The sequence below is a fragment of the Scyliorhinus canicula genome, chromosome 3, assembly GCF_902713615.1.
Source record: "Scyliorhinus canicula chromosome 3, sScyCan1.1, whole genome shotgun sequence".
In the NCBI taxonomy this organism is placed as follows: domain Eukaryota; kingdom Metazoa; phylum Chordata; class Chondrichthyes; order Carcharhiniformes; family Scyliorhinidae; genus Scyliorhinus; species Scyliorhinus canicula.
The window spans coordinates 11629072-11648730 of NC_052148.1; the positions used below are offsets into that span (position 1 = coordinate 11629072).

The following is a 19659-nucleotide window of genomic DNA, read 5'->3' on the forward strand; positions in this document are numbered from 1 at the left end:
GGGCGCCCCACCCTCCCCAAGAGAAGGGGCGAATGCAAGGGCACCCCCCCCCCCCCCCCCCCCAACCACTCTGTGTGTGTGCTGGGAGTCTGCAAAAATATGCAAACCCGACAGCATGCTGAAAGAAAGCTAGGATATCAAGTCTCGACAGTAAACCCATGTAACATTCAGCAAGTAACTAGCTCAAAGTCGCAAGGTAGCCCTGCACTGCCATTCCTTAAAGAGACAGGCAACCAAATTGAAGTTAAGGTCATTTTTAAGATCTTCTGCTGTTAGAAAGTGCCTTGGAGGGCTAATCTTTGGTGGTGGTATGGTGAGTTCCTGGACTTGCCAGGAAGGGTTGCTGAATTCTTCCAGGGGTGGCAGGGGAGCGGGTGACCTGAAATACAAACATAAAGTGACGGATAAACCCAGCACGTCTGGCAGCATGGTGGCGAGAGAGGTCAATATGACTCTTGTTTGGGACTGAAGTTCTTCGGGCCTTCATCAGAATGGGTGAGCTATTCACACAAGGAACAAGGAACAAATAACAATACAGCACAGGAACAGGCCCTTCGGCCCTCCAAGCCTGTACCGCCATGATACCAACCTTTGCCAAAACCTTTAGCACTTCCTCGTGCCGTATCCCTCTATACCCATCCTATCCATGTGTTTGTCAAGATGCCTTTTGAACGCCGTTAGGAATAATAGAAGGGCAGAGTACCGGGCGAATGGTAAGATTCTTGGTAGTGCGGACGAGCAGAGAGATCTCGGTGTCCATGTCCATAGATCCCTGAAAGTTGCCACCCAGGTTGAGAGGGTTGTTAAGAAGGCGTACGGTGTGTTAGCTTTTATTGGTAGAGGAATTGAGTTTCGGAGCCATGAGATCATGTTGCAGTTGTACAAAACTCTGGTGCGGCCGCATTTGGAGTATTGTGTGCAGTTCTGGTCGCCACAGTAGAGGAAGGATCTGGAAGCATTGGAAAGGGTACAGAGGAGGTTTACAAGAGTGTTGCCTGGTATGGAGGGAAGATCATATGAGGAAAGGCTGAAGGACTTGAGGCTGTTTTCGTGAGAGAGAAGAAGGTTAAGAGGGGACTTAATTGAGGCAAACAAGATGATCAGAGGATTAGATAGGGTGGACAGTGGGAGCCTTTCTCCTCGGATGGTGATGTCCAGCACAAGGGGACATAGCTTTAAATTCAGGGGAGACAGATATAGGACAGATGTCAGAGGTAGGTTCTTTACTCAGAGAGTAGTAGGGGCGTGGAATGCCCTGCCTGCAACAGTAGTGGACTCGCCAACACTAAACGCATTCAAATGGTCATTGGATAGGCATATGGACGATAAGGGAATAGTGTAGAGGGACTTTAGAAGGGTTTCACAGGACGGTGTAACATTGTGGGCCGAAGATCCTGTACTGCGCTGTAATGTTCTATGTTCTATGTTAATGCATCTACTTCCACAACCTCCCCTGGCAACGTGTACCAGGCACTCACCACCCTCTGTGTAAAAAACCTGCCTCGCACATCTCCTCTAAACTTTGCCCCCCGGACCTTCAACCTATGCCCCCTGGTGACTGACCCCTCCACCCTGGGAAAGAGTGCCTGCCCATCCACTCTATCCATGCCCCTCATAATCTTGTAAACCTCTATCAGGTCACCACTCAACCTCCGTCTTTCTAATGAAAACAGTCGGAGTCTATTCAGCCTCTCCACATAACTAACACCTTCCAGACCAGGCAACATCCTGGTAAACCTCCTCTGCACCCTCTCCAAAGCCTCCACATCCTTCTGGTAGTGTGGTGACCAGAATTGTGCACAATAGCCCAAGTGCGGCCTTACCAAGGTTCCGTACAACTGTAGCATGATTTGCCAATTTTTATGAAGGCAAGCATTCCGTATGCTTTCTTGACTACCTTGTCCACTCGTGTTGCCACTTTCAAAGATCTGTGGACCTGCACGCCCAGATCTCTCTGACGTTCTATATTCTGAAGGGATTTTTCATTTACTGTACATTGAACTTGGCCTGGAGGCTCCAGTTGCAGTACCTCTGGGTCTCCAGTATGACAGGGAGATGGTACAGAGGTTGCAGGGCAGTAACCTCTGCACAATGCCCTCTGCCAAGCAGGAGGCAGGTGCCCCCATGCCCTTTTTCAGTGGCAGGAGGCGGTTTGGGAGGCTAGCAAACAGCATCTCAGTGTGCACGCCCATTAGTGCTCTTCTGTATGCAGCTCCATCGTGGCCCACATCTGATCTTCCTCCAGCAGTAATCGTACTTCAGTGAGCTGCCGAACAAATCATCCATCCCCCGGCCCACTCATACTGTGTGAATCACCACGTGCTGACCCCACTCATCTACCAGTCTTCAAGTTAGCTGCAGTTAAGACCATACGACATAGGAGCAGAATTAGGCCATTCAGCCCATTGAGTCTGCTCCGCCATTCAATCATGGCTGATATTTTCTCATCCCCATTCTCATGCCTTCTCCCCATAACCCCTGATCCCCTTATTAATTAAGAACCTATCTATCTCTGTCTTAAAGACACTCAGTGAATTGGCCTCCACAGCCTTCTGCGGCAAAGAGTTCCACAGATTCACCACCCTCTGGCTGAAGAAATTCCTCCTCATCTCTGTTTTAAAGGATTGTCCTTTTAGTCTGAGATGGCGTCCTCTGGTTCTAGTTTTTCCTATAAGTGGAAACATCCTCTCCACGTCCACTCTATCCAGGCCTCGCAGTATCCTGGAAGTTTCAATAAGATTCCCCCCCTCATCCTTCTAATCTCCAATGAGTACAGACCAAGAGTCCTCAACCGCTCTTCATACGACAAGGATCATTCCTGTGGACCTCCTCTGGACCTTCTCTAAGGCCAGAACATCCTAACTGAGATAGTTCCAGTGTCTGAACTAGTGGCAACTAAGTATTCGATCAAATAATAGATCCTCTTCATTACTTCTGTCACGTTGTTGTCGCTCTCTTCCTCCCTGGGATACTATGGTTGGGCAGGCAGTGATTCTTGACTATCTGTAAGTAGAACTCCAAAGGGGGTAAGGTTAGTGTGAGGGATGCTGGGTGGGTAGCAAGGAAGAGGTTCATGGTCACATTATCAGCAACTAGCCCACCATGCCAGATAGCAGAATGAATATATTGGATTGGATTTATTGTCACGTGTACCATATACAGTGAAAAGTATTGTTCTGCATACGGTTCAGATCGTTCCATTCAAGAAAAAACATAGGACATACGTAAATCCATGGACACTGACATCGTGTGAAGGATATGGACTGTAGTACTACTCAGTAGAGAAGGTGGGCGGAGAGATCAGTTCAGTCCATAAGCGGGTCGTTTAGGAGTCTGGTAACATTGGGGAAGAAGCTGTTTTGAATCTCTTAGTGAGTGTTCTCAGACTTTTGTATCTCCTGCCCAATGGAAAAGGTTGGAAGAGAGAATAATCTGGAGGGGTCTTTGATTATGCTGCCCGCTTTCCCCAGGCAGTGGAAGGTGTAGGCAGAGTCAATGGATGGGAGGCGGGTTTGTGTGATGGACTGGGCGGTATTCACGACTCTCTGAAGTTCCTTGCGGTCTTGGGCCGAGCAGTTGCCATACTAGGCTGTGATGTAGCCCGATAGGATGCTTTCTATGGTGCATCTGTAAGAATTGGTAAAAGTCAATGTGGACATGTCGAATTTCCTTAGTTTCCTGAGGAAGTATAGGCGCTGTTGTGCTTTCTTGGTGGTAGGGTCGATGTGAGTGGACCAGGACAGATTGTTGGTGATGTGCACACCTAGGAATTTGAAACTGCTAACCATCTCCACCTTGGCCCCGTTGATGCTGACAGGGGTGTGTACAGTACTTTGCTTCCTGAAGTCGATGACCAGCTCTTTAGTTTTGCTGACACTAGGTTCTCTATCTCCCTCCTGTATTCTGACTCATTCTTGTTTGAGATCCGACCCACTACGGTCGTGTCGTCAGCAAACTTCTGGATGGAGTTGGAACCAAATTTACACAGTCCTGTGCGTACAGGGAGTAGAGTAGGGGGGCTATGTACGCAGCCTTGCAGGGCCCAGGGATTGAGGACTATCGTGGAGGAGGTGTTGTTGTTTATCCTTCCTCATTGTGGTCTATGCGTGCTGGGAATTGAGAAGAGACAGAAGGTGGGAACACATCCTTACTCTCAATGCGATGCCAGATATTGCAAACCTTGCCCCAATCGATACGAAGACGCAGGGAATCATCTCCTCCCTTGTCCCTCATGTTGTGCTCTGCATTGTCTGCAAGCGAAAGGGCAGAATGTCAGTGATTGTGTCGCACTCTGTTCAGATGATGAGCCTGCCATAGTTTTTTTCTGTTCATGGGAGTAGGCGTCACTAGCTCAGGCCAGCATTGCAGCCCTCGAGAAGGTGGTGGTGGGATTCCTTTACTTGAACCGAATTACACTGGCGGAATTAAGAGTCAACACCAGTTAATGACGACAGGTTACAGTACCCGGACCAGACCCAATTTATATCAGGAAACCGAGCGAGACCCCAACAATTTTTGAAGTTATAAACCATGAGGGAAGGATGCTTTGCTCCAGGAGTGATTCCACTGACAACTCGGGATATTTTATATCGAAACAAATGTTATCATTAACACAGGATTAATCCCATTAACTTCCAGGAAAAAAAAAACAGCTTTTCAATTAACAATTAAACAGTTTTGTCAAAAATGGTCTTTGAGCTTACTTCCCTACCTACTTCTAAACTTTCAATTAAGCAAAATCCACACACACACACACACACACACACAGGTCAAATGCCACTTATTAATAAAGTTAGAACTCGGTGGCTTACAGATTTATGCACAATGTCCTTGGGAGAGAAGCTTTCAGGAGTCAGTCTGAGAAACGCACCTCCTTTCCTCAGAATCCAGAACAGAACTCTAAAAATGAAACTGAAAACTGACACAGGGCAGGGCTGAAAACAAAACTAAAACAGATCCAGCCTCTCCCACGAGTGGCATCTCAGTATGCCGAGCTGTTAACCCCTTAATCACAGCTTTAGCTGACATATAGGGCGCAATTCACCCCCCCCCCCACGCCGGGTTGGAGAATCGCGGGGGGGCGCCGGGCAAGTCCTGCCACGCCGCCCCGGCACCCGCACGCGATTCTCCCACCCACCCCTCCAAAACGGCGCACCGAGATTTACGGCTGGCCGCTCGGAGAATCACTGCTCGCCGTTTGTAACGGGCGAGTGGCGATTCTCCGGCCCGGATGGGCCGAGCGGCCTCCCCAATACGACAGGTTCCCGCCGGCGCCAACCACACCTGGTCGCTTCCGGTGTGATCAGCGCGCAAATGCTGCGGGGAGGCCTGTGGGCGGGGGGGGGGGGGGGGGGGGGGGGGAGGATCGAGCACTGGGGAGGCACTCAAAAGGGGTCTGGCCAGCGATCGGGGCCTGTGGTGGGGGGAGGGAGGATCGAGCACCACGGGCGTGCTCAAGAGGTGTCTGGCCCGAAATCGGTGCCCATCGATCGTCGGGCCGGCGTCTCTGAAAGACGCACTCTTTTCCCTCCGCCGTCCCGCAAGATCAAGCCGCCATGTCTTGCGGGGCAGCGGCGGGGAAGACGGCAACTGCGTCATTCCCGGCGCGCTGCTTTGACGCAAGCCGGGCGCTCGGAATTCACGCGCCACCGCTCCTAGCCCCCGGGGGGGGGGGGGGGGGGGGGGGGGAATAGGGGACGAGGTGCTCCGAGGAGTTTCACTCCGGCGTCGGCTGTTTGTCTCCCATTGGGAGAATTCCGCCCGTAATCTGGAACTAAAGTTTTTTTAATAGCATGACTGTGACAGACATAATATGTTGAAAAATTTCCTACACTCATTACATCTGCCCGCTGCAGAACATAAGTGTTGGATTTCTCTGACAACCTGACAACTTCAATGGTCAGTTCTCTGGAGCCGGTCCTGGTTTCTTAACATGAAAATGAAATGATAATCGCTTATTGTCACGAGTAGGCTTCAATGACGTTACTGTGAAAAGCCCCTAGTCGCCACATTCCGGCGCCTGTCCGGGGAGGCTGGTACGGGAACATAGAGTGCAGAAGGAGGCCATTCGGCCCATCGAGTCTGCACCGACCCACTTAAGCCCTCACCCACCCTATTCCCATAACCCAATAACCCTTCCTAACATTTTTTTGGTCACTAAGGGCAATTAATCATGGCCAATCCACCTAACCTGCACATCTTTGGACTGTGGGAGGAAACCGGAGCCCCCGGAGGAAACCCACGCAGACACGGGGAGAACGTGCAGACTCCGCACAGACAGTGACCCAGCGGGGAATCGAACCTGGGACCCTGGTGCTGTGAAGCCACAGTGCTATACACTGCGCTACCCTGCTGCCCCTGAAAGATTGAATGTGTCCAGTTTCACCTGTTGGAACTTGAATCCATGACTGCTGGATTGCTCGTCTCATACCATATCGCAACACTACAGACGGGGGCGGGTTTCTCCCCTACCTGGCGGGGCGGGGGGTCCCGGCGTAGCGGAGTGGTGCCAACTCCGCACCTTTGGGGGCTAGGCCCGTGCCGGAGCGGTTGGCACCACGCCGACTGGCGCCAAAATCGGCACCAACGGCCTTTGACGCCCGGGGCTGGCTGAAAGGCCTTCGCTGGTTCGTGCATGTGCCGGTGGTGACGTCACTGGCAGCTGCCGGTGACGTCACCACCGGCTCATGCGCGCTGGGGGATTCACTTCCGCCTCCGCCATGGTGTAGGCCGTGGCGGCGGCGGAAGAGAAAGAGTGCCCCCACGGCACTGGCCTGCCCGCCAATCGGTGGGCCCCGATCGCGGGCCTGGCCACTGTGGGGGCAGCCCCCCGGGGTCCGATCGCCCCACGCCCTTCCCAGGACCCCGGGGGCCCGCTCCCGCCGCCTTCGGGACTTCGGCCCATCGCGGACTGGAGAATCGCCGCAGGGGCCTCGCCGATCGGAGTGGCGTGATTCCCGCCACCGCCACTTCCCGGGTGGCGGAGAATTTCTGCCACGGCGGGGGCGGGATTTGCGGCGACCCCGGGCGATTCTCCGACCCTGCGTGTAAGATCCTGTAAGTTACAGGACCTGTTCAGCCGTAAAGAACGTGAATATTGTTGAAAGGAGAGAAATGTTGCCAAAAGTTTTCACCTTACACTCAAACTTACAATTTCAAATTTGATGGCAGATTTTCTTGCATGAAGGGCACAATAAAGTGAACTAAATGGGCCTTTACAACAATCAGTGATAGTTGTTACAATTCCCCATCTCATTTGTATTTCAGATTATTAGTTGAAGAGTTAAACAAATTCTACCAGCTGTCAAAGTGTGATTTGGACCCATGCCCCCAGAGCCTGGGTCTCTGGATTATGCGTTCAGTGATAGTACCATGATGCCATCATCTCCGTGAAAATGCAATAGATACTCTGAATTATGACAACCAGGGGCTGGTTTAGCTCACTCGACTAAATTGCAGGCTTTTAAAGCAGACCAAGCAGGCCAGCAGCATGGTTCGATCCCCGGACAGGCACCGGAATGTGGCGACTCGGGGCTTTTCACAGTAACTTCATTTCATTGAATATTCTGAAATAGAAAAGGGATTGGAAAGTGCAATCGTAGAGGTTTGGACAACTTGAAAAGGAAGGTCACAGCGAGCAACAGCTTCCTCTTTTTAATCACTTCCATGCAACGCTGACCTCTCACATGGTCCATGCAACACTAACCTCACACATCTCTTCATTGCAAACTTCCCTGTCTTTCTGTCTTTTCCAACTGCTGTTGCCCCCAGAGTATGTCAGACCTTTGGGGGGGGGGGGGGGGGGGGTGGCAGCCTCCCTGGGTATACATGGCAGTGGGAGATGTAGAGCAGGCACCCACAGACATATCGGTCGCAATGAGGGGAGCGCAAGACCGCAGACCACAGCTTCATGGAACGGTGTGCTGGGTACTAATCCCAGCATCACTGCTATCTGGTATAACAGCCGCCAGTTGGACATCACCTGGACTCTGTCAACCACTGGCCTGGTACATGATCCTTATCAGTTCATCACCCTTATCAAAAAATCAGATTGGTCCTCGACACATTGCTGTTTGTGAGAACTTGCTCTGCTCAAGGTGAATTGATGGTGAAGAGGGCATGTCACTCAACCAATAATCCCATAGCCCAAACAGCCACTTCGTGGAGACAAGTTCACGTCCCGTCAGATCAGCGGTCGGAATCTAAAATCAATTAATAAATCGGGAACGACTTCCGGAGGCGGCCATGGAGTGAGTGGTCCTGCCTGAGGATTGGTTTTATTGGCCCCTCTTGTCCGTTCTCCACGGGTGGTGCAGGTGAAGAACTGGGACTTCTCCTCCGGTGGGTGATGTCGAAGAGTTACCAGACGGGGAGTGTGGTGAGCAAGGGGCATTCTCTCAGACCTGGAGGACACGCGTGGCGCAGCAGGGGAAAAGGTGGCGGGGGGACCTGGTGGCATCATTGGCCGCTCAGTGATCGACAGACAAGTTGGTCGAATTCGGGGGGGGGGGGGGGGGGGGGGGGGAGAGATGTGGCACAGTGGTTAGCACTGGGACTGCGGCGCTGAGGACCCGGCTTCGAATCCCAGCCCCGGGTCACTGTCCGTGTGGAGTTTGCACATCCTTCCCTGTGTCTGCGCAGGTTTCACCCCCACAACGCAAAGTTATGCAGGGTAGGTGGATTGGCCACGCTAAATTGCCCCTTAATTGATAAAAAAAATTGGTTACTCTAAATTTATATTAAAAAAAAGAAAGAAAAAAAAGTTGGTCGAATTCCTATTGGCCGAATACAAAAGGCAAAGGGCAGGGAGTCACCGAGGACTTGGTGAGAGCGGCAGAACCAATTCTGGCTACCCTGAGAGAGGGTGGGAGAGTGGCTTGAGGCGCAGAATGCGTCGATCCAGGAGGTGGAGGAGACGGTGGCTGACCACGAAGGTCGGATTGCCTCTTTGGAGGCAAAGGTGCTGATGATGCTGGAGGAGCAAACTGAATTGAAGGTTAAGGTTGATGACCCGCTACCTGCGGCAGAATTTGCGGATCATAGGGCTGCCCGAAGGCATTGAGGAAACGAGAACCGCGGAGTATGTGGGCAAGATATTCGAGCAGTTGGTGGGGGACTACCCTCCTGAAGTGGACTGGGTTCATCGGTCATTGAGGAAGAGGCCGAGAGCTGTGGAGCTACCACGAGAGATTATTGTGTGGCTGCAACAACACTTGGGCAAGGGAAAGATCCTGAGGTGGGCAAAGGAAACCTGTGAATGTAGCTGGGAAGGCCATACTGTCCGAATCTATCAGGACTTGGGAACAGATCTGGCACAAAAAAAGGCCGGATTCAACAAGGCCAAGGTTGTTCTTTTCAGGGGGAAGGTGCGACTTGGCATGATGTTCCCGTCTCGCTTATGGGTCACGTATGGGGGGGAAGAGAATATTATTCTGAATTGCTGGAGGAGGCGAGTAACTTGATAAAGGATCATGGACTGGGGGGATACGTGGGGATTCTGGGTGGGTTCACCTGCATGTTGGAGCTATGGCTTTGTGCTCAGGGGTGGGAGTCCATGTTTGTTTGTTTCTGGCTGCAGTTTTCTACATGTGTGGGGTGCAAGCACCGGGTGTATTAATGCATTTGTTAGGGGCTGTTTAGCACAGGGCTAAATCGCTGGCTTTTAAAGCAGACCAAGCAGGCCAGCAGCACGGTTCAATTCCCGTAACAGCCTCCCCGAACAGGCGCTGGAATGTGGCGACTAGGGGCTTTTCATAGTAACTTCATTGAAGCCTACTCATGACAATAAGCGATTTTCATTTCATTTCATTTCATAGAAGTGCGTTGGGGGGTAGGGTGGGGGGGAGGTGATGTGGGGACGAAGGAGCGCGGGGTACATGATTAAAGATGGGTTGGGCAGGGTGGGGGGGAGAAGTGTGTGGGTCTTTTTGTAAATAAAGTTTGTGGTTAGCCTCTGGTGGTGGTTGGGGGGGGGGGGGGGGGGGTCACCCTGCTAGCAGAAATGACGGTTAACAGAAGTGAACTGGGGGAGGGGGGTGTTGCCATGGCTGGCTATTTGGCAGTGAAGGGGGGGCTGTTATCTTTGTTTTTCATGTGGATGGGGATAGCGAGCCAGGGATGGTGGGGTTGGGAGAGGGGAGGGGTGGGTTGCTGGGTTGTTGACGTTTCTTTATAGAGTCACTGGATGGAGGTGGGTGATGGCGGCCATCTTGGGTGGGCCTGGGAGGTGGCCGAGGTCGGGGCCTGGGGCAGTCCATTGGCAGTAAGGTACGGCTGATCAGTGTGGGGTTTGGAGCCCCTCAATCAGACTGGTCTAATGAGGGGACTGAATGAGTCGATTGAAAGATCTCGGGTGTTTGCCCATTTAAAAAGATTGAAGACAGACGTGGTCTTTCTGCAGGACACTGACCTGAGGGTTAGGGACCAAACGAGGTTGAGGAAAGAGTAGGTGAGACAAGTGTGCTGTTCTGCGATGGATACAAAGATGAAGGGGGCCACAGTGTTTGTTAACAAGAGGGTGGTGTTTTTGGTGAGTAACATAATGGGGGATCCGGGGGGAAGGGCGGCACAGTTGCTGGGTTCGATTCCCAGCTTGGGTCACTGTCTGCGCCGAGTCTCCATGTTATCCCGTGTCTGCGTCGGTTTCATAGAACATAGAGTGCAGAAGGTGGCCATTCGGCCCATCGAGTCTGCACCGACCTACTTAAGCCCTCACTTCCACCCTATCCCCGTAACCCAATAACCCCTCCTCATATTTTTTGGTCACTAAGGGCAATTGATCATGGCCAATCTACCTAACCTGCACGTCTTTGGACTGTGGGAGGAAACCGGAGCACCAGAAGGAAACCCACGCACACACGGGGAGAACGTGCAGACTCCGCACAGACAGTGACCCAGCAGGGAATCAACCCTGGGACCCTGGCGCTGTGAAGCCATAGTGCTAGCCACGTGTGCTACCCGTTTCCTCCGGGTGCTCCAGTTTCCTCCCACAAGTCCCGAAGGATGTGCTGTTCGGTGAATTGGACATTCTGAATTCTCCCTCCGTGTACCCGAACAGGCGCCGGGAATGTGGCGATGAGGAGATATTCACAGTAACCTCTTTGCAGTGTTGATGTAAGCCCACTTGTGACAATAATAAAGATTATTAAAAAACTACCGTCAATGGTAACGGCGATTGGCGGAATCTCTGGTTAAGGTGCTGGCAACACGCTTGAAGGATTGTTTGCTGGGGGTGATAGCTGAGGATCAGACAGGGTTTCTGGAGGGGTGACAATTGTTGCCCAATGTAAGGAGGTTATTGAATGTGGTGATGATGCCCCCGACTGGTCAAGAAAATGAAGCAATCATTCCCATGGATGCGGAGAAGGTGTTGGACCAGGTTGAGTGGGAATATCTTTGTGAGGTATTGGGACAGTTCGGATTTGGACTGGGGTTCATTGCCTGGATTAGGCTGTTGGACAGGACTCCCAAGGCTAGCGTTCGCATTAACACAACAAGTTTGGGGTATTTTCATCTGCACAGGAATGGAGGAACTGGTAGAAAAGTTTCAGCGTCCGAGGGGAACGGGTTCCAGTACATGCAGGTTAGGAGTTTTGTGAGGAAGGAGCTGGCCACGTACATGGTTGCAAACCCCTTCATTGTGTCTGATAGTGTCTGAGGATGAGATAGGGGAGGGTAAGATCTCTGATATTTGTGGGCAGTTAATGGAGAGGGAGAAGGCCTCAGTGGAGCAGATAGGAAGTAAGAGGGGGAGTTGGGTAGTGCATTTGAGGGGGGCGGGGTTTGGAGTGAGACCTTGTGTAGGATAAACTTGACCTCCTCGTGTGCAAGATTGAGCTTCATTCAATTTAAGGTGGTGCACAGAGCACATATGACAAAGACGACATGAATGGGTTCTTTCCAGAGACGGAGGTCAGATGCGAGCGGTGTTTGAGGGGGCCGGCGAACCACACATACATGTTTTGGCCCTGTCTAAAATTGGTGGGATTTTGGGAGTCCTTTTCGGGGACAATGTTGGAGATTTTAGGGGTAAAGGTGACCCCGAGCCCATGGGTGGTGATATTTGAGGTATGGGAAGATCCCGGAGTGCTGGAGGGGAGAGAAGCTGACCTGTTGGCCTTTGCCTCCCTGATAGCCTGGTGGAGGATTTTGTTAGGGTGGTGGGCTCTGGAGCCGCCAAGGATGACGGTGTGGGTGGGTGACGTGTTGGAATTTTTACATTTGGAGAAGATAACGTTTGTCATTAGGGGCTGGGAGGAGGCGTCTACTCTCGGTGGCGGATGTTCGTCTCCATCTTCAAGTGTTTGTATCATCAGCAGAAGCGTGGGGCGGGGGGGGGGGGGGTGGGTTGTTTTGTTGTGTCATAAAAAGTGAAGCAAGTGGGGTGGTACGGTAGGTGTTTGTAATGAGAATTGTATAATGATTGATTGAGTGTTGTGTTTTGTATATAAAATGAAACTGTCCTGAATAAAAATAGATTCAAAAAAATTTAGCAACTAAAATGTAGTTGCTATAATTGTCACCATTTACCGAGCATCGATTGTTGTAAAAACCCACCTGGTTCACTAATGTCCATTCGCGAAGGAAATCTGCCGTCCTTACGCGGTCTGGCCTACATGTGACTCCAGATCCACAGCAATGTGGCTAACTAGGGGATTTTCACAGTAACTTCACTGCAGTGTTAATGTAAGACTACTTGCGACACTAGTAAAGATTATTGGATCATTATTAAAATGTGGCGACACCTACAGAGGACACACAGAAAATGTCAGGATCACACTGGTTTAAGACCAGAAGGACAAGCATCCAAAGGCTATTTCTTAAGGATCTTTCTCAGGCAGTCTTTTGGAGGAAATCTTTATTCAGAGGTTGGCAAGTACTCCTGAGTTTGTTAACTTTATTTAAAGGTTGGTTTTGACCTGAGATGGGTTTTGCATGATTGGAGATAAAGAAAATAGCAGTTGGGAGTTAGTGTTTCATTTTATTGTTAAACACTGTTTAACTGGTAATTGTAAGAAATTTATTTCATGATGTTCAAGTTACTTTAATACTGTGTCAGTAATCAAGTTTGTTTAACTATACCATATCCTTATTTGGTGCGGGGAGTCACTTCTGGAGCAAAGTATCCTTACCTCACAGCCTTACAAATTAAAAATGGTGGGGTTTCTGTGCTGCATCCTAGCAACCGTTGGGGTCTGGTCTGGGATTGTAACACGGCACTTAAAAAATATGCATTTGGTGATAGAAATCTTGGACCATCTGCCTTTACGAAAGATGCTGCATAAATCAAATCTTTCTGTCTTTACCTGATATCTTCTCTTTTCAGATATGGAATGACGGACCCGCTGAAAGATGCATCATTTCCTATTTTGTCTTAAATTTCAATGTTCCCTACTTTTTCATATTTGTCTTTCTATTCATTTAACATTTACTATTTTTCTTCCCGCAGGTAAGGAGTATTTCTGGAATCCGTTCACCCAGCGCTCCTCCCACAAGAGGAAAGGTGGTCAGGTGCGATTTTCAAACGATCAGACGGTGGAGTTGGAGAAGAAATTTGAGATTCAGAAATACCTCTCACCGCCGGAGAGAAAGCGACTGGCCAGAAACCTTCAGCTCAGTGAGAGGCAGGTGAGTGGGATGGTGTCAGAGAGAATTTAACATGAGGGATGCCTGGACAGGGAAATCAGACAAGTTTCCAGGACAGGATGTTGCTATTAGCAATGACCACTCCCAAATACTTTTGGAAAGAAGGAAAACTCCCTCGACACTGTCCCATCAAACACTCCCAGGACAGGTACAGCACGGGGTTAGATACAGAGTAAAGCTCCCTCTACACTGTCCCATCAAACACTCCCAGGACAGGGACAGCACGGGGTTAGATACACACTAAAGCTCCCTCCACACTGTCCCCATCAAACACTCCCAGGACAGGTACAGCACGGGGTTAGATACAGAGTAAAGCTCCCTCTACACTGTCCCCATCAAACACTCCCAGGACAGGTACAGCACGGGGTTAGACACAGAGTAAAGCTCCCTCTACACTGTTCCCAGCAAGCACTCCCAGGACAGGTACGCACAGGGTTAGATACAGAGTAAAGCTCCCTCTACACGGTCCCCATCAAACACTCCCAGGACAGGTACAGCATGGGGTTAGATACAGAGTAAAGCTCCCTCTCCACTGTCCCCATCAAACACTCCCAGGACAGGTACAGCACGGGGTTAGATACAGAGTAAAGCTCCCTCTACACTGTCCCATCAAACACTCCCAGGACAGGTACAGCATAGGGATAGATACAGAGTAAAGCTCCGACTTCACTGTCCACATCAAACACTCCCAGGACAGGTACAGCACAGGGTTAAATACAGAGTAATGCTCCGACTTCACTGTCCCCATGAAACACTCCCAGGGACAGGTGCAGCACGGGGTTAGATTCAGAGTAAAGCTCCCTCTACTCTCTCCCCATCAAACACTCCCAGGACAGGTACAGCACGGGGTTAGATACAGAGTAAAGCTCCCTCTACACTGTCCCCATCAAACACTCCCAGGACAGGTACAGCCCGGGGTTAGATACAGAGTAAAGCTCCCTCTACACTGTCCCCATCAAACACTCCCAGGACAGGTACAGCACGGGTTAGATACAGAGTAAAGCTCCCTCTACACTGTCACAATCAAACACTCCCAGGACAGGTACAGCACGGGGTTAGATACAGAATAAAGCTCCCTCTACACTGTCCCTAACAAACAGTCCCAGGACAGGTACAGCACGGGGCTAGATACAGAGTAAAGCTTCCTCTACACTGTCCCTAACAAACAGTCCCAGGACAGGTACAGCACGGGGCTAGATACAGAATAATGCTTCCTCTACACTGTCCCCATCAAACAGTCCCAGGACAGGTACAGCACTGGGTGAGATACAGAATAATGCTTCCTCTACACTGTCCCCATCAAACACTCCCAGGACAGGTACAGCACGGGGTTAGATACAGAGTAAAGCTCCCTCTACACTGTCCCCATCAAACACTCCCAGGACAGGTACAGCACGGGGTTAGATACAGAGTAAAGCTCCCTCCACACTGTCCCCATCAAACACTCCCAGGACAGGTACAGCACGGGGTTAGATACAGAGTAAAGCTCCCTCCACACTGTCCCCATCAAACACTCCAGGACAGGTACAGCACGGGGTTAGATACAGAGTAAAGCTCCCTCCACACTGTCCCCATCAAACCCTCCCAGGACAGGTACAGCACGGGGTTAGATACAGAGTAAAGCTCCCTCCACACTGTCCCCATCAAACACTCCCAGGACAGGTACAGCACGGGGTTAGATACAGAGTAAAGCTCCCTCTACACTGTCCCCCATCAAACACTCCCAGGACAGGTACAGCACGGGGTTAGATACAGAGTAAAGCTCCCTCTACACTGTCCCCATCAAACACTCCCAGGACAGGTACAGCACGGGGTTAGATACAGAGTAAAGCTCCCTCTACACTGTCCTCATCAAACACTCCCAGGACAGGTACAGCACGGGGTTAGATACACAGTAAAGCTCCCTTTACACTGTCCCCATCAAACACTCCCAGGACAGGTACTGCATAGGGATAGATACAGAGTAAAGCTCCCTCTACTCTGTCCCCATCAAACACTCCCAGGACAGGTACAGCACGGGGTTAGATACAGAGTAAAGCTCCCTCTACTCTGTCCCCATCAAACACTCCCAGGACAGGTACAGCACGGGGTTAGATACAGAGTAAAGCTCCCTCTACACTGTCCCATCAAACACTCCCAGGACAGGTACAGCACGGAGTTAGATACAGAGTAAAGCTCCCTCTAAACTGTCCCCATCAAACACTCCCAGGACAGGTACAGCACGGGGTTAGATACAGAGTAAAGCTCCCTCTACACTGTCCCCATCAAACACTCCCAGGACAGGTACAGCACGGCGTTAGATACAGAGTAAAGCTCCCTCCACACTGTCCCCATCAAACACTCCCAGGACAGGTGCTGCATGGGGTTAGATACAGAGTAAAGCTCCCTCTACACTGTCCCCATCAAACACTCCCAGGACAGGTGCTGCATGGGGTTAGATACAGAGTAAAGCTCCCTCTACACTGGCTGCTGAAGAGCTGGCTTGGCGGGTCTCCTGTGTCCACCAGATTATCTGTTGCACATTTGTGTTTATTCTGTAGGTGAAAACGTGGTTCCAGAACAGGAGAGCAAAATGGCGGAGACTAAAGCAGGTATGAAACTAACCTTTGCCACCTTGATTGGACTCATTGAGCAAACCCTGCTATGTCACGGACTGAGGCAACTTGCTGCTTCTGGCTTCAGCAGTGGCTAACCCGGTAACAGCACAAAATCTCACAGACTTTGAACCCCTGAGTCGAACTGGGATTTGTACAGGACTTTACACAACCTGCGGCCATCCCAAAGCACCTGACAATCGACAAAGTGTTGGCAAAGTGTCACTGTTGTAATGTAGGAAACAAAGAAGCCAATTTGTTCACAGCAAGATCCCAGAAGCAGCAAATAAGATAGGCCATGACCACTGATAATCTGTTTTGTTGATGCTGATTAAGGGATAAATACTGTCCAGGGAAAGGGAGAGCTGTATCTTCCTCTTCTTCGGACAGTGCAGTGGGATCGTTTACATTTACCTGAGAGAGCTGGTGGAGAAATGAAGAAATAAAGACCCTAATCATAGTAGAATCATGGATTATAGAATCCCTATAGCGTGAAGGAGGTCATTCAGCCCCTAGGACCTGCACCGACCCTCTGACAAAGCCCCCTACCTAGGTCCACACCTTACCCCCGTAACCCCATAATCCCATCAGACCTATTGGACACCAAGGGGCAATTTAGCACGGCCAATCCACTTAACCTCCATACCTTTGGACTGTGGGGAGAAACCGGAGCACCCGGAGGAAACCCACGCAGACACGGGGAGAACGTGCAGACTCCACACAGACAGTCACCTGAGGTCGGAATTGAACCCGAGACTCTGGCGCTGTGAGGCAGCAGGGCTAACCAGTGCTAATGGAATGTTTCTCTTTGTATTGAGGGGATCAAACGACAAGGGGGCAGAAGCCATGATTCAGCTACGTCATTCACTGGTCAGTACCTGGAGTACTGAGGGGCGTTCTGGGCAGCAGGCTTGAGGCACAATTTATTGGCCATGAGTGGGGTGCAGTGTAAATTCACCGAAATAATGGCCGGATTTCACGGGTTAAATTATGAGGACAACTTGCACAAACTAGGGATATATTCCCCGGAATTTAGATGTTTAAGGGATGATTTGATCAAAGATTTCAAGATATTAATTGGAAACTATTTCTCTTGGTTGGTGAGTCTGTGGAGCGGAGTCCAAACGCGAGAGTGAGACATTTCAGTCGTCAAATTAGAAAATACTTTTCTGCACAATAGCTGATGCACGTTTGGAAATCTCTTCTGCAAAAGGCAATTATTTCTCAAAGAACAAAAAGAACAAAGATAAGTACAGCACAGGAACAGGCCCTTCGGCCCTCCAAGCCTGTGCTGACCATGCTGCCCGTCTAAACTAAAATCTTCTACACTTCCTGGCTCCGTATCCCTCTATTCCCATCCTATTCATGTATTTGTCAAGACGCCCCTTAAATGTCACTATCGTCCCTGCTTCCACCACCTCCTCCGGCAGCGAGTTCCAGGCACCCACTACCCTCTGTATAAAGTACTTGTCTCGTACATCTCCTCCAAACCTTGCCCCTTCGCACCTTAAACCTATGCCCCCTAGTAATTGACCCCTCTACCCTGTGAAAAAGCCTCTGACTATCCACTCTGTCTATGCCCCTCATAATTTTGTAGACCTCTATCAGGTCGTCCCTCAACCTCCTTCATTCCAGTGAGAACAAACCGAGTTTATTCAACCGCTCCTCATAACTCTCATTAAATTGTTCAGGTCACTTGGGCAGTGTTGGTTTTGGTGAGAAAAGGTATTCTGGGTAATGGGGCAAAGTGGTTGGAGTTGGGATATGTCAGGTTTTCCCAAATCTTTCATGCCACGGAATGCTTTTGACACATACACTGACTTTCTCCCACACACAAGCAAAGGACAAAGAACAAAACAGCACAGAAACAGGCCCTTCGGCCCTCCAAACCTGTACCGGTCATGATACCAACCTTTGCCAAAACCCTCGGCACTTCCTTGTGCCGTATCCCTCTACACCCATCCTATCCATGTATTTGTCAAGATGCCTTTTGAACGCCGTTAATGTATCTGCTTCCACAGCCTCCCCTGGCAACGTGTTCCAGGCACTTACCACCCTCTGTGTAATAAACCTGCCTCGCACGTCTCCTCTAAACTTTTCCACATGGACCTCCACCACCCTGGGAAAGAGTTTCTGCCCATCCACTCTATCCATGCCTCTCATAATCTTGTAGACCTCCGTCAGGTCAACCCTCAACCTCTGTCTTTCTTTTTTTTTTAATAAACAATTTTATTGAGGTAGTTTTTGGCTTTGTAAACAGTTACAGACATCAACAGAAAGAAAGCAAAAAAGGCAAAAATGTGCAAACATCCACGTACATTCAATACTTCAATCGTAACATACTGCACAAGCCCGCTCCTCTCCCACCGGTACTACCCGCCATTTTATCCCTCCTACTCTACTCTACTCTACCCCCCCCCCCCCCCCCCCCCCCCCCCCCCGGCTGACGCTCACTCTCACGCAAAGAAGTCAATAAATGGTTGCCACCTCCGGGCGAACCCCTGTACAGATCCCCTCAAGGCGAACTTAATTTTTTCCATACCCAGGAAACTCGACATGTCCGCAAGCTACAACTCAGTCTTCGGGGGCTTTGAGTCCCTCCACGCCAATAGTACTCGTCGCCGGGCTATCAGGGAAGCAAAGGCCAAAACATCGGACTCTTTCTCCCCCTGGACTCCCGGGTCTTCCGAAACCCCAAAAATTGCCACCCCTGGACCCATCGCCACCCTTGTTTTTAGCACTCGGGCCATGACGCCCACAAATCCCTCCCAGTACCCCGTCAGCTTAGGGCATGCCCAAAACATGTGAACGTGGTTCGCTGGTCCTCCCGTGCACCTAGCGCATTTGTCCTCTATCCCAAAGAATTTGCTCATCCGAGCCACCGTCATGTGGGCCCGGTGAACGACCTTAAATTGAATCAGCCCGAGCCTGGCACAGGTCGCGGTCGAATTTACCCTACTCAGGGCCAACCTTCGTCTTTCTAATGAAAACACTCTGAGTCTATTCAGCCTCTCTACATAGTTAACACCTCCAGACCAGGAAACATCCTGGCAAACCTCCTCTGCACCCTCTCCAAAGCCTCCACATCCTTCTGGTAGTGTGGCGACCAGAATTGTGCACAATATTCCAAGTGCGGCCTTACCAAGGTTCTAAACCTCACCCTCAGACACACACACATTCACTGTCCCACACTCGCAAAGAATCATAGAATCACAACAGTGCAGAAGGAGGACATTTGGCCTATCGAGTTTACACTGATCTTCTGAAAGAACACCCTACCTAAGCCCACGCCCCCACCCTATCCCTGTAAACCAGTAACCCCAACTACGTTTTTTGGACACTAAGGGGCAACCTAGCACAGCCAATCCACCTGACCTAACATCATTGGACTGTGGGAGGAAACCAGGGCATCTGGAGGAAA

General features: G+C 50.5%; 1 protein-coding gene across 1 annotated transcript in view; it reads left to right on the forward strand.

The window, feature by feature from the left end:
* The window catches only part of LOC119963610 (hematopoietically-expressed homeobox protein hhex-like), a 109124-nt gene that overhangs the window by 54315 nt on the left and 35150 nt on the right, over positions 1-19659 (forward strand). The window contains exons 2-4 of the mRNA XM_038792943.1: positions 7267-7366; positions 13351-13626; positions 16185-16235. Coding sequence (XP_038648871.1) covers positions 7267-7366; positions 13351-13626; positions 16185-16235 — 427 coding nt within the window. The remainder of the gene's footprint in view (positions 1-7266; positions 7367-13350; positions 13627-16184; positions 16236-19659) is intronic.